Raw genomic sequence first — 16,538 nt, 5'->3', positions numbered from 1 at the left:
GGAACTTTTGTGGTTGATTTACTGACAATGCGCATATTAAGGAACAGAGAAGTAGCAGCTCATTTCCATAATGACCAACGCAGTTTACCAAAGAGTAGCGCAAATTAAAAAATAATATGGCTTGGCAAATTATATTTTCGGATAACGTCTTTCTTCATCTGGCATTCCAAATAAATGAACACGAGTGGAGAAAATTCTATTCCTTCTACTACGCGCTCTCTGTTCTCTACGGTTCCTCCCCCTAGCAGAAACTACAACAGCCATAAATCATAAAATTGGTTAAAGTCAATAATTTTATCCCTTAAAGCTCATCTTTGATAATCAAAAGGACATATTTAAATGTTTTTCCTTTAAAAAAATAATTTATTCATGCTGTAAAATAGTTTGAATGTAACTCTACACCCTTGCTTCATTTAGTAGGCCTATACGTGGATCCATGAATATGCAAATTAGTCCCCGCCTCCACTCACTCACACCAGCTCGGACTACCTGATCTGCTCGGTCAACTGTAGTAAACGCTGCTAAACAATGGCAAGTGGAAATACTGGTTTAATTCAATCATATATGTTTGAACCAGACACTGATTCAGAAGAAGAGGAAGAGTGAATTATACAGGCTCGTCTACTGGTCAAAGTATCAGAATAGAAATGTTTTATGTATCGCTCTCTACAAAGTTGGACACATAACGGTAATTGATATGACTAGCCTTTGGCTTGACTACATTATTGAACTGCTAATAATGTGTAGCTAATGTTACACAAACCGTGTTCCCATTAGCCATCTCAGAGTCTCAGCTGACTTCTAAAAATCAGCATCCTTTGAACATCATAGAAAGTCAGTGGAGAAAAGCCCCGTTCCGCACGTTGACGGGATTAGATACATGTTTGTGACGGTAGGAAACGGGCGGTTTCAAACCGCGTTCTTAAGACTGTCTTTGGTACACTGCGGTTTTAATAGCCAGCAATGCTGTTGACTGATGAATTTGCACATGGTTTGCCTTAAAGCATATTAAAATCAGCACATAGACATATAAACAACATTAAAAACTTGATTTTCACCATAGGGGGTCTTTAAGGGTAGGGACACACCAAACCGACGCCAAAGAACTATAGCGCTGATGAAAGCCGACTGTGTTGTCGCCTCACGGGGCAAAAAAGCTGCACTTGAACACACCGAGAGAACTACAGCTGACTGTCAACTTGCATGCACATTCTGCACCTATTTGCCCAAGAACACTCTGGTAAGATGAGGTAAAATTAGAACAGCCTTCTATCTGCACCGTTTTGACTACTTTGCTCGCTGATTTGTTATAATTCTCATGCATTGACTTGTTCACTAAGCTGAACAGCCAATCAGAGTTCTCTCTCCAAGAGCCCGACACCGATTCTTCAAATACTAGTAAATTGACTAAATCACGATGCATGATTACAATTTTCTCTTACCATACATTGTAGGAAACTCCTACAAAAGCATATGCAATGAGGTCAGCCGCAAAAATAACTGTTCGCATCTTTCCATGTTTCACTACTTGTCTGTAGTAACTGACAGTAGTTTTTAATTGCAAAAAAAAAAGAGTTTACACTGGCACCAGCTGTTAGTAATTCTGGCTCTTAAATAAAGTAATATGCTGGCCAAACTATCCCTTGAAAAACTTTGGTGGCAGAGATAGAGAAATAAATACTCTGCAGTTTCCACTTCTGCGATGACCTAGAAATGTAATAATCCCCATTTATCATTAATGCTTTTTATAGATGCTAAAAGACTCAATTAATGAGATAACGGTCACCTTGCAGGGGAACACAGAGCCCAGTGGGTATTTTACAGGTGTCTGTCACTTGTCTTCCACATTGTCAGAATGGAGAGAGAAGCTGTCTAAGCACAGTTGCTAAGAAGTGGGGGGAAGCGAGTAGATTTCAACAGTGAGAAAGATATTCAATAGTGTTGACAGGTGTGTCAGGATGTGAACAGCAAGTTCTCCTCTGTAAAAATGAAATATAATATACTGCAGACACCAACACCTGCAGAACATTTCCAAACCCCATGAATTAATAACCATTGTTCCAGTGCATTCTGATAGTATTGTGCTTAAAGCTACAATATGTAAGATTTTTGTAATAAAATATCCAAAAATCACTTGCACAGTGTAATATATTCCCTGCAGTTGTGTACTTACAATATCCCAAAAGTTCCCAAAGATTTTTAATTTCAGTGAAATTCCAATTTTAAATAATGGCTCGTCCCTGTCCCACTTGTCGCCTGTCAATGACGTAATATCCGTGTTATCCCTGGTTTCCGCTCGTACTGCCATAGTAACCATGGCGACAGACGTGGACAACTGCGTTACGTCTAGCGGCACGCTCACGCTGTTATTGTTTCGTTCAAACATTATGGACCATGGCAAGCAGACTTTGGGACAAAAGGAGAACTAAAACGAGGATCAATATCAGCATGGCGTTTTCGAGATGCCGAGAGCTCCACGTCCGTGACAAACTTCGACTTGACAGAGACGCGCAAATGTAGAGGTGAGCAAATGTACATAAAACTAATCAATGTTATATAGCTCAACATGATGAAATGTTAGAATATGATCAGTATGCTATTCTAATGTTGATCTAGCTTACTGCTAGTCTCATACAGCCAACAAACTAACACATAGAATAACATTATAACTTTCAACACACTCAAATGCTGTTTAGTGTGATAGTGTAGACCAAGTGAAACAGCGCTGCGTTACCTCACAAGTTTAATTTGTCTAATAAACTGACCTGTGCGAGTAGTAATTCAGCACTTGCGGGTAAGTTAGTTCGGTAGAATGAAATGTTCTTATTCCTTTATATCCGTGGGACTCGCGCGTGGCGCTGATATCTGTCTCTCATTAACAATCACGACATGCTTCATACCACAGTCATGTTAAAAAACATCAATGTTTTCACTCATCCATAAACATTTTTAATTTGCATAAATGAATTATTTTCTTACCTTTACCTTTTTTTGATCACTACAAACTGCCATTGGCAAACATGCGAACAGTCTTTAAAATGTTTCCTTTTGTGTTCTACACAATGGCCAACATTTTTTTGTCAATGCAAGTGTCTACTTACCTAGCTTCAACAAATCAGCATTATGTAACCTAACAAATATTCATGAGTCCAGCCTAAGGTTTATATTGTGGCCCCATAACATTTCAGATTGTTCCTACACCGCTGCCTAGGAATAAATAACACATAACATATGCACATATACTCACCACAATTTTCAGTACTGTGGTGAAGGTCTTAGTGTCTTCAGTCACACCGCCGATGTAAAGAGACCTTGTGAAGACAGGGGGATGATCGTTCTCATCCTGAACGTCGATAAATACCTTAGCTGTGTTTGCTATATTTAAACACACACACACACACACACGGGAGAAACAGACCTCAGTTTATGGAACTATAAGCCCTATTTGTCACAGTTAAAACCAAAAAGGCAACATTAATGTAAACACACACAGCTTCAGCAACCCTCTTCACACTGTGGCAGACGTGAAAAATATGCTCTGTCAGAAAGCATTTGTCTTCTGCTGCATTAAACAACAATATATAAAGTCATCTGAGTGGATCTATGCGCACACAGGGGAAAGCGCAGATGAAAAGCTGTATATCATTGCTCAATAAGAGAGAAAAGAGAGAAATGAAGAAAAACAGGATGGTAAGTCAGAGAGAGAGAGAATGTGAGCCAGTCCTGTTATGTACAACAACATTTATATCAAAGAGAAAGCAAGACACATGGCAGGACACACACACACACATGTTGTCTCTCTCTCTCTCTCATGTAAAGTTTGTCCTGTTAGAGGCCTATGATGTGCTCACTAAACTTCTAAGTCAACATGAAATGGAGTTTGCAACCCATTTAATTTCTATAATGTGGCTCATTACTGAGTGAATGTTCAAAATATTGAACGACAACAACAAAAATATAGGATGAGACTTTTTTCATCCATTGGGATTTGACTGATTCATGAAATCTGGGCCTGACGTTCGCAATTGGTCCTTGAAACTACCTTTCCGCCGAAACACCTGAAACACTTTATAATGAGGTCCCATTAGTTAGTCTTCTCTGATTTGCTAAAACACATTTCTCGAAACCATCACCCACTTTCTCAAAACCAAATCTTCAAACTATATTCAAAGAACATTGATCTGTGCTCAAAATCAATCACTTTCAGATCATACACACAGCCAGTCAAAATATAAACACAGATCATTCACTAGAAACTACATAAAAAAGTACATTGTAACAGATTAAATTCATTTTGCAATCCCATAAAATAAGTATAGTAATCGCAACTTACAGTAGTAAGTAGTAAGGTGAATAAATTGTATACTGTATGCACTGCAAGTATAGTATTATACTGAATAATGTATAGTAATGAATGGCTGTATATTCAGCACTTGCATACTGTAAAAATACAGTAGTCCAACTGCAAAAGCCAAAAAGGTTAAAAAAAAAAAGCTCTAAATGAAAAGCATGTTACAGTAGTAGTAGTAGTAGGATGGTCAGAGCGTGTACTATTACTAGTAGTCAGAGTTAGAAAACCGCATCTATATCGAACTACATAAACTAAAATATATTCCTGTAGATTTAATAGTTTTTCAACCCACAAATTAATGTTCCTCTCCCGCTGTCTCATAACATTAAAGATCGGGCAATCCCAAAGAATATGTTTTACAGACATGTTGATAAAGCATGTTACAGTACATTCAACTGCACAAAGTCAGTGAGAGACTGATTCTGTCTCAGCATCATGTTTTCCTGTTGGCTCTGGCCTGAGGACTTTGTCCACATCACAGGTAATGTCGTCTCTTGCCAGGAAAAGGGAAAAACCCTCTAGTCTGACAGATCCAGCCTTGATACTCCTTGCTCTTACTCATCCTCATCCTATTCCTTCTCGTCCATCACCTCTCACACATACTCTCCCTCCTCTGAGATCTACTGTTTGTATCAACATTCATTGCACCTGTGTCACCTGTGCACGCTGAACTGGCTTATTCTGTACAGTTGGTTTGATCACATCATTAGAAATAAGTGTGAACAAGTTTGAGTCATTGTGTGTAAACGATGACAACTGTGTTTTATTTGTGTTTAACTTTTGCCTGCGTTTAGCTTTTTGCAACACAAGTGCATCACAGTCTGAAATGTGTTTTAATGAGTGCAAATGTGTTTATAGTTTTGCAAAAAGAGTGCATGGGTTTTTCAAACAGTGTCTAATTGCTTCTTGACAGATTTTGTAAGATTCACCAGAATATGTCTTAACTTAGAATTTTATTTGAAACGTGTGGTCATATACTATTCTATACACATATTTTTTTCAATATAATGACTTTTATATCTTTCATTTACTTTACTATAAAGCTGCAAGATCTCTCCGAATAAAATTCTTTACAATATTCTTGGGAATATGTGCTTTAGTTTTGTTCTTACTTTTGGAGGGAGCGCGTAGGTTGGCAAGGATGATCTCGAGGGAATCAGCCTGCACACGGAGTACATAACTGATCACAGTCTCGTAGTCCAGAGATTTATTTGTGTAGACGATCCCGGTGCGGTTATTGACTCTGAACACACCTGCAAACACAAACTGATCAGAAAACAGTTCACAGTGTCTTCTACACCAATGATGAGCGCTCAAACCACTAGAAATTCACGGTTGTATATTTTTTATTCACAAATCCCCTGTAGTCCACCTCAACCAGGAACTATATGCGCTGGTTGGTTCCAGTTTGTTCTACATTTTATTCTAAATTTAAGATGAATTTGACCAAATTTACTGAAGAACCACATTTGCATACAGGTTACTCACCTCCATCATTTCCATCCACTATAGAGTAAAAGACGGTGGTGTTGACAGCTACGGCCAGAATCAATCCCACAGGCGTCCCGACAGGAGCGTTCTCACTTACAGGACTAAACCTGCACAACACAGCAGAATTAAACCAGAGCAAATGACACACTTCATTCAGCACTTAAACAACACACAGCTGAAGGTAGCGGAGGTCATTTCTCATGTGATTACTGTTATAGAAATGTAATTTTACTGTTATATCTTGCATAAACATCAGAGCAGTTCAATAAGCCCTACACCCCCACGAAAGACCTACAGAAAGTGCAGAAAGAACTGAAGGACTTCGCTTTAAGAGGTGAAGAGAGTTTAATTACTGCATTCAAAAGCAGCATACATGAATCATGGGACTAAAGAAAAATCAATTTCTAAAGCTTTTGTCTATGCTAGTGATTCTCAACTGAAAGGTCAAAGGTCTGTTCAGATGAAAACATGGCTAAACATGGCAAATGATAAAATGATAAAGCTAAAATGCTTAACTATCATCAATAGTTTGGTTTGTAAAAATAAAGACTTTAAAAAAACACTCTCCATTTCTTTTTTAAATTGATGTCAAAGGCTGAACATATTTTTTTCAATTGATGGGTCCTGCTTTCTGCGCACTTGTCCCAAATCTTATCGTATGGTCTTTGTGTGTCCGATTTAGAGATCTTAGATATTGGTATTTCTGACCATTATTCAATAATGTTAGTGCCCCGGCCTACATTTTCTCAGCCCTAACTGCACTCCGGGTCCATTCACTTGTCTCCTGCCAATATGTTTTCAGAATTTTATCTAACGCATTTCACAGATGATGTCTTGGCTAGAATCGACACCGAATCACTGGTTGAAGTTTTTAATAAATCTTGTACTTTCACACTTGATAATGTCGCTCCACTTAAGCTTGGGAGGACTAAGTGTGTCTCCCAGCCTTGGTTAAACGATGTTACTCGCACTCTCAGACAAGCGTGCAGAAAAGGTGAGCATAAGTGGAAATAAGACGAGCTTCAGATATCTTATGACATCCTAAAAGAATGTTTAAAAAACTACCAGAGAGCTGTAAAGGAGGCTAAATCCATGTTTTTCCTCTATATTAATATCTGATAGTGCAAATCGGCCAAATGTTTTGTTCAATGCAATTGATTCCGTTTTAAACCCAACCAAAAAGAAAGGTGGAATTGTACCTACTCCTTTTGATCAACCATTAATTCCTACCCTGTCCAGCTCTCTGACTCATTTTGAACCAGTTACATCAGAACAATTAGCAGATGTAGTCTCCAAGAGGAAATGCTCAAGCTATAAGCTGGATATTCTTTCTCCGTGCCTTTTTAAAGAAGTTTTTATGACTATCAGTTCCAGTGTGACAGCTATAATGAACAGCTCATTAGCAAGTGGAGTTTTTCCAAGCAGTTCCTTCCTCATCACCCCCAATTTTGGCAAGTGCTGCATACGTGACATACCCAAAATAAAAAGGTTGCTGCTCATAAGTCATTCTGAATAGACACATAACCAACATGTATTTAGAAAGCCAACCCTTGAGAGTTTACAGTTCAAGACTCAAAATTAACCAGACTGTTATTAACCCTCTGGGGTCGGCAAACGCGCCCGCGCGTTTTGCTGGATTTTCTTCACATTGTAGCACAATAAACTTAAATTACTCCGTCATTTATGGTCATACAGGAAAAAGAAATATAAAAAAAGAATCTGTGATATTTCTACTTTTGTATGTGTCCACTTACAATCAAATCAAAACATTGTGCTTTTGTAAAATAAAGAAAATAAACAGGGTGTGCTTTCTGCCTCCCTGTCACGGTGAACTTTTTTTTCTTGAGCACGTCTATAAACTGAAACAAAACTCAGCGAATACTTGTCACACATTTATGAGCCATATACCTTTATAAATATTTAAATGTGTACTTTTAAATGATCGGATTCAAACTGAAAACAAATATTCTCTGTTTAAGTGATTTGTATAAAACCAACAAGATGTCCAGTATCTCAAACGCTTGCTCATTTTTAATTTGACCACGGCCACGCGCACAAAAGAGATTCACATGCAAATCACCACATGGAACGCGAACGCGCTCGTTACCTCAAAAACAAAGCACGAAAAAACTTCACAAGTCTCTGCTTTTCGTCGAGTTTGAAAGACGTGCCGTGAGCTTACAATGGATTTACCTCAGAAGAAGAAGAACGCGATTTGAAGACAAGAAAGATGTAAGCTAAGAAATTCTTACATATTAGTTTGTTATTGTTGCATAAATTTCACATTGCAGTTGAACTGTTGCTAGACATATGGTGAATATTATAATATTTAGACCCGTGTTTACTGTTACTGTGTTTGTGGATATCTGCTCAAACGTATGTATATGGTAACCATAATGTTTCATATTTTGGAGCGCGATCGCGTTTGAATGTTTCATATTTTTGAGCGCGATCGCGTTTGAAAAGCAAAACGCACCAAACAGCTTCATGTTTTTACTATTATCTCATTTCATATCATCATAACGAATGGAAACATTTGAAGTAACATATGATAATCAATATATTTTTCTCTAGTGTAGTTGTTACTGAAATCTTTTGGAAGATTTATAGGCTGCTATAGGTTATTGTTATTATTATTTTATGCAGCACTGCGCATAGCCTATGCCTACAAGGCACATCAAACCTGGTGTTCATTATATTATATATTGTTGGAAACATTTGTGTGTGTGTGTATTCTGTGAATTTTAACCCTCTGAGGTCGGCAAACGCGCCCGCGCGTTTTGCTGGATTTTCTTCACATTGTACCACAATAAACTTAAATTTCTCCGTCATTTATGGTCATACAGAAAAAAGAAATATAAAAAAGGAATCTGTGATATTTCTACTTTTGTATGTGTCCACTTACAATCAAATCAAAACATTGTGCTTTTGTAAAATAAAGAAAATAAACAGGGTGTGCGTTCTGCCTCTCCGTCGCGGTGAACTTTTTTTTCTTGAGCACGTCTATAAACTGAAACAAAACTCAGCGAATACTTGTCACACATTTATGAGCCATATACCTTTATAAACATTTAAGTGTGTACTTTTAAATGATCGGATTCAAACTGAAAACAAATATTCTCTGTTTAAGTAATTTGTATAAAACCAACAAGATGTCCAGCTTCTCAAACGCTTCCTAATTACTTTTAATTTGAACACGCCCACGCAAAAGAGATTCACATGCAAATCTCCACATGGAACGCGATCGGGCTCATTACCTCAAAAACAAAACACCAAAACACTTCACAAGTCTCTGTTTTTCGTCGAGTTTGAAAGGCGCACCGTGAGCTTACATTGGATTTAGGCTACCTCAGAAGAAGAAGAATGCGATTTGAAGACAAGAAAGATACAGGTAAGAAATTCTTACATATTAGTTTGTTATTGTTGCATAAATTTCACATTGCAGTTGAACTGTTGCTAGATATATGGTGAATATTATAATATTTAGACCCGTGTTTACTGTTACTGTGTTTGTGGATATCTGCTCAAACGTAGATATGTATATGGTAACCATAATGTTTTATATTTGAGCGCGATCGCGTTTGAATGTATTTGATACATTCGAAAAGCAAAACGCACCAGACGGCTTCATGTTTTTACTATTATCTCATTTCATATCATCATAACGAATGGAAACATTTGAAGTAACATGATAATCAATATATTTTTCTCTAGCTTAGTTGTTACTGAAATATTTTGGAAGATTTATAGGCTGCTATGGTTATTGTTATTATTATTTTATGCAGCACTGCGCATAGCCTATGCCTACAAGGCACAACAAACCTGGTGTTCATTATATTATTGTTGGAAACATTTGTGTGTGTGTGTGTGTGTGTGTGTGTGTGTATTCTGTGAATTTTAAAAAGCAATTTTAACCAGAAAAATCTAAAATGTATTCCCAAAATCGTGCAGGCCTTTCTCTTGTTTTTAGGAATGGCACTAAGGTCTCTGTCTTTGGATCATTGGTTATCTTTGGATTATGTTGTGTTGTAAATAAATCAAACAATCTAAAAGCCATTCTTTTTTAAATCTCCTCATTCTTTGTGCAAGGTTGCTCAGAATGATAGGGGCCTGATAGCTCCTAATAGGGCAGTTAGAGGAGGGTCTTTGTCTTTCTCAGGTGAGAAAAGCTTACATATTAATGAGCTCCCGCATAAAGCTTTGTGGCACAAAACACGTCGTAAAAATTTTAAATCAATATATTGTCTTATCTGAATGAGCAGTCAGGGTGATTTTCACATCGTTTTAGAGCAAATATTCTAGGCTACGTCATACAATTTTCAAAAGTCTTGTGAAGAAATAATCAGTATGGGTTTCATGACCTTATTTCAGTGAGAATTTTTTTTTGTATTTTCACAAACCACGCATAAATGTCATTATCTCAAAACTACAAACTTTTACACACATGCTGCTGATATATTATTGTAGCAGAGTTTGTGCTGAATACAGTGTAATTAGACTTTAGCCATGAAAATGTCACAAGTAACAGAAATAAGCTAGCCTGGGTTTCCCCATACTGCCTTGAGCAGCGCGATTTTATTCACGCTGCAAGGTAGTCTGGCTACCATGGGCTAATTTTTCCCCTGAAATAGGGAACCAATCACAGAACGGGGAGGGAGCAGCAAGACGATGACGAAGTATATGCGACACACCGAAGCAGTTTGTTTATCTATGGATCCAACATGACAGATGTAAAAATATATGCATATTTAGTTTAGCAAGCAAACACATCTACAAAAATATGCCTGTATTTCAAGTTGATAAAATAATTTAAAATCCACATCAGTTTATTTGTGCCGACGCGCCACGCCCTCCCAGGATCTATAACATTACCTAGGCTACTTCCACTTTTAAAAATTCATCATAACCGCGCGCGCGATCTGCTTGCAGTCGTCGAGATAGATGCTGAGGAGTTGAAGAAAAGAATAGCTAGTGGAGATTGTAAAGTTGTCGACAATACGTCATCAAAAATCAAGTCCAGTGTGTGGGAGAAATTTGGAGTTATCTGAAGAAAATATTGTAAAAAGCTTTGCTGCAAACATTTTCGTGTTGGATAGCCGCAAATGTGGAACTTCATCCATGAGGAAGCACGCAGATAACTGGTAACAAAGCCGTTCTATCGAACGGTATTTTTCATATTTAACACTGTTAGTATGTGTGGTGTGCAGGGCGTGTTTGAACCCAAAATTGTCAGATGTAGGCTAGACGAAATTGCGTGGCATAGTGGTGTAGCCGCGTCTGTTCGATTTGTGTGGTAACGTTAGCCATGTTCTTCATGTATCGGCCTTTTGACAGCTTCGGCTGAAGTTGTCCTTGTGTTAATTGTCGTGTAATAACTTCTGTATGACCTGGCAATAAACATTTTTGTAAGTGTGTCTATAATGTGATAGTCTAAACTGATTTTATTTCGGGTGCGGGTCGGGTGTCGGTTCTATTTTAAGCGGGTCGGTGCAGATTTTTATTAGTGCTGCTGTTGGAAAACGGGTCGGGTGCGGATTTACAAAATCGGACCCGTGCAGGACTCTCTGGTGTACACATAAATCTCTGACCCATCGTCGTCTTCTTCGTTGAATATCTGTCGCTCTACATACGTCATCTGGTATAATTTGAAACGATTGGCTATGAGCTACGTACAGGCGCATTTGATAGACATTTGTAGCGCCCAATAAACGGCTCTGGGCATTCGTAAACCACGCCTCAAATACGAGAAAATGAACATGTAGTATCCAGACCACGTCTCAAAGAGAAAGTGGTCTGACGTTAGCCAGGCTAGAAATAAGCACAAATGTCAGAGCATGTCAGAACACCTCCAGGGCCCAGAAAACAGCTCAGACCCCAGAGGGTTAAAAAGCAATTTTAACCAAAAAAAAATCAAAAATTTATTCCCAAAAAAATCTAAAATTTATTCCCAAAATCGTGAAGGCCTTTCTCTTAATATCAGTATGTTCACTTTTTTTTTTCTTTCAGGGCCCAGATGCCACTGAGTCCTGCTGACTTCAACATTCACATGAGTCTCTGTACATGAACATGGTAAAGTGAAAATCAAACACCTTGGAAATGAAAGGTATGTACAATGTTTTTAGGAATGGCAGAAAGGTCTCTGTCTTTGGATCATTGTTTTCAATAAGTGCTTTTTTGTCATTTGTTGTGTATCTTTGGATTATGTTGTGTTGTAAATAAATCCAAACAATCTAAAAGCCATTCTTTTTTAAATCTCCTCATTCTTTGTGAAAGGTTGCTCAGAATGACAGGGCCTGATAGCTCCTAATAGGGCCATTAGGGGAGGGTCTTTGTCTTTCTCAGGTGTGAAAAGCTTACATATTAATGACCTTCCGCATAAAGCTTTCTCACACAAAACAAGTCGTAAAAATTTTAAATCAATATATTGTCTTCTCTGAATGAGCAGTCAGGGTGATTTTCACATAGTTTTAGAGCAGATATTCTAGGCTACGTCATACAATTTTCAAAAGTCTTGTGAAGAAATAATCAGTATGGGTTTCATGGCCTTATTTCAGTGAGAATTTTTTTTTTGCATTTTCACAAACCACGCATAAATGTCATTATCTCAAAACTACAAACTTTTACATACATGCTGCTGATATATTATTGTAGCAGAGTTTGTGCTGAATACAGTGTAATTAGACTTTAGCCATGAAAATGTCACAAGTAACAGAAATAACCACAAATGTCAGAGCATGTCAGAACACCTCCAGGGCCCAGAAAACAGCTCAGACCCCAGAGGGTTAATCATAAACAGTGGTCAAATATCGAAGCTGGAGTCTTAAACCTTTCTTGTGATGCTGATTTTGTCCAGATCAAGTAAGAGTGTGATGTTTTGAAGAGTAATGCATTTTGAACATCAATAATCTGGGATCACCAGTGATCCCTGCTGAGCAAGGGTAAATGCAATTCTACACAGTTTTCTTGGATCCAGCAATGCACAACAACTACAGAACCATCTCCAAACTGCCTTTTATGTCAAAACTAAATACATTTAACATATTAGATACATTTCAGTCTGGTTTCAGACATTTGCACAGCACTGAATCTGCATTATTAAAGGTCACTAATGATATTCTACTCTCCATGGACTCGCATCCTTTTTTATTAGATCTAAGTGTTGCGTTCACTGTGGTGTCCCTCAAGTGTCAATCTTAGGACTCTTGTTATTTTCACTGTTCATGCTTCTCCTGAGCTTTATTTTTCAGAAATACAGCAAATCTTGTCATTGCTGACGATTCACAATTTTATTTGTCAGTGAGTGTAGACAGGAATTGTTCATCTGTGCATGCTCTAAATTGCTGAAAAAATATTAAACATTGGCTGGCAAATAATTTATTACAATTACATGAGAGCAAAACCGAAGTCTTGATCTTAGGTTCCTCTTTGTCTTGCTTGCCTGGCCTAGTTGCCCAGTTAGGTTTATTGTTGTAAAACATACAAGATCATGTGAGGAGTCTTGGAGTGATATTTGACCAATCTTTACTTTTCAATATGCAGATCAGTGCTGTTGTCAAGACTAGTTTTTAACCACATGAGATTTATCCCTAAAATAAAACATTTTCTTTCCTATATTTAACTTTGAAATTGTGATCCACTTACTTATTTCATCAAGGTTTGACTCATTGTACATTGGTCAGCCACAAACTGCGTTATCCCATTTACAGCTAGTCCGAAACGCAGCAGCCATGCTGTTAACGGGGTTAAGAAAGAGGGATCACGTTTCCCCAGTTTTCTCAACACTGGCTTGCGGTGAAATTCTGGGTAGATTTTAAAATTCTGATTTCTGTGTATAAGGCATTATTTGGTTTAGTGCCCCAATACATTAGTGACCCTTAAGGCCCCGATGTACTCGCACAAAGTTCTTTTTCGTTCTCCGTTTAGGGGTAAAACCAAGCAGCAACCTCCCCGTCTCTCTCTTGAAACCAACACGGAAGTGAGTTAAACTGCAATTCATTAACTGGCCGCTTGGCCTGGCTGCAGAAGTGAGTCAAATCTGTATCTCCCTCATGTTAAAATTACCAACTTTACAGCAGAAAAAAACATGTTTACAGCCTGGTTCTCTCTGTGGCTTTGGTCTATACAGCTAATTTTGCCCTTCATAACAACTGTGAGGGGGGTGAATTTTTTTATAACTCATCCGTTTAGTTGATTAATATTTAAATTTAAGGGTGTGGCCACTTGAGTGACAGGTGGATTCCCGCTGATGTCAATGCTAGCCGTTTGTCTGCTGCTCCGTCACTTCACCTCAGCAAATGTTAGCTGCTGAACTTGCCTTCTCTGCAGTGTTTGTGCTTTTTTTCGGGATTATTTCATACAATTTAATACTTGGGTACAAAGCCCATGTCTTTGGATTACGTCGAGTATCGTTTGAGAGAACAACCAGGGGTGTGTTTCCCGAAAGCATCGTTGGCCAACTATGGTCGCAAGTTCATCGCAATGTCCATTGAACTCTATTGGTAACGACGGAACTTGCGACCATAGTTGGCCAACGATGCTTTCGGGAAACGCACCCCAGCGCTGTATTTCAGTTGTTTTCCTCTGTGAACATGCACTAATGGATGTCTGACAATTTCGTTGCTTTTTGGGGTTTTCAAATTTAAAACGTCAATAAAGGCTCGTTCGTTCTGCTCTCACGGAACAGATGGATTATAATATGCTTATGTACCGTCAGATGAAATCATGCAGGCGTCGGCGCTTTCTCCGTCCGTGCAATAAAGTGACTGACATGTATGCACATAAATCACTGTCACACACAAACACTCTCGAAGTAATACACAGTCTCACTTGTAGCCATGTATTTCAACTATTATAATATTTCGAGGGGCAAAAACAGGAACTTTTAATTGGCTTTACATCATCAGCTAACTCGATCACGTCGAGCTAGGTGATTTCAGATAGCCAGGCTCATATCTTTGCACACTCTTTTCAGCTCCAGTCACGCCCCGCCTGTTTGCCTATTTTCTGTTATCCGGGAGTGACGCAAGGCCAAGATGGCGACGGACGGCTCCGCCCACTTTAGGCTTCAAAAATGCTCTTCAGAAACCTACGGGTGACGTCACGGACACTACGTCCATATTTTTTTACAGTCTATGGGTAAAACGAAATACGAAATACGTGAGCAGCAAAACTGTTAGCGAACATTTGCCCACACTGCTGAAAGTGACGTTTAGATGTTGCATATATTTAAATATGTGCTGAGTGCTTTCCTCTCAATAACAAAGTTGAGAAAACAGCCAGATCTTTTTTAATAAAGCATAAGAAAAACATCTGGTCATCATAGCAATGTGGATATGTTTGCACGAGCTCTGCAATTCGGCACTTCAATAAAGTCATGTCGCGTTTATGTATAGCACTTTATACAATAGAATGCTTAAAATCAAGCAGCGTTAAAGTATTAAACATGAAAAACAGTGCCATTGTCTTGTTTCATCAGAAGTACAACTTAATTTTCTACTATAAAGTGGCTCTCCAGTGTGTTCATGTTTTCGATCGAGGACAACTGACCTCAACCGACTGAACAGATAAAATGAACAAGAGAAGAGTTGCAAGTGAAACTTTTTTATTGAACTTTTCTGGAAAGTTCGCTTTGGCAAGCTTTATCGAACTCCCAAAACGATCTCCAAACGAACTTCGGTTTCGGCTTGATTTTGTTCATCACATCAGTACGTTCTTTGATTTCGCTTGAGGTATATCAGATATATCCTAAATTATGGAATATTCTCCCCTTCCATGTAAGGTCATTTTCATTACTTGCCATTTTTTAATCTTCTTTAAAAATAAGCCATCTTTTGAAGCCGTCCTTCGGATGAGACGTTAAACCAAGGTCCTGAAACTATGTGGTCATTAAAAATTCCAGGATGTCCTTCTAAAAAAAAAAAAAAAAAAAAATGATGCCGGTTTTACCCCAGCATCCTGGCCAAATTTGCCCATTGGCCTCTGTCCATCATAATGGCCTCCTAATCATCCACATATATACTGATTGGGTTCACTCGGAATCACTCTGTCTTATCTCCACCAATAAACTGGTGTGTGGTGGGCGTTCTGGAGCAATATGGCTGTTGTTGCATCATCCAAGTGAATGCTGCACATTGGTGGTGGTTGAGAAGATTTCCCCCTTCTATGTAAAGCACTTCAGAGGAAAAGTGCTCTATATATGTAACAAAATATGTTACACTTTATTTTAAGGTGTCATTGTTACAGTGTAATTATATATTTAAGTAGTGAGTAATATTAGGCAACTACATGTACTTCCTATAGGTTTAGGGTAGGATTAGGATTTGGTTGAGGGTTAGTTATTACTATGGTAAGTACATGTAACATATGTAACAAGGAACCTGTAAAATAAAGTGTTACCACAAATTATTATTATTATTATATCTTTTTCTGTGGCTTTTGAATAGATTACAGAATAGGGTTTGAAGCGGATAAAATATATGATGTTGTATTTAAATGTATTAATTTATTGTATTATGCTTTATATTTAGATTAGTAGTTTTTTTTTCTTGCTTGATCTTTAAAGCACTTTGGGTCAACTTATGCTGTTTTTAAATGTGCTACATAAATAACGGTTGACTTGATGCAAATTCCTCTGTTAGAAGTTAAAATTCAGATTTGCCATCACAGGAATAAATTACAAATACATTTTAAAATATAT

General features: G+C 37.9%; 1 protein-coding gene across 1 annotated transcript in view; it reads right to left on the bottom strand.

Annotated features, from left to right (window-relative positions):
• pcdh15a (protocadherin-related 15a) overlaps positions 1 to 16,538 on the bottom strand; it is a 231,075-nt gene that overhangs the window by 40,729 nt on the left and 173,808 nt on the right. The window contains exons 23-25 of the mRNA XM_079856369.1: positions 5,840 to 5,949; positions 5,464 to 5,604; positions 3,248 to 3,375 (exon numbers count right to left, since the gene is read on the bottom strand). Of these exons, the coding sequence (XP_079712495.1) occupies positions 3,248 to 3,375; positions 5,464 to 5,604; positions 5,840 to 5,949 (379 nt within the window). The remainder of the gene's footprint in view (positions 1 to 3,247; positions 3,376 to 5,463; positions 5,605 to 5,839; positions 5,950 to 16,538) is intronic.

Source organism: Squalius cephalus (genome assembly GCF_949319135.1).
Source record: "Squalius cephalus genome assembly, chromosome: 21".
Lineage (NCBI taxonomy): Eukaryota > Metazoa > Chordata > Actinopteri > Cypriniformes > Leuciscidae > Squalius > Squalius cephalus.
The sequence above is the reverse complement of the archived record's forward strand: the minus strand, read 5'-3'. Positions and strand labels throughout refer to the sequence as shown.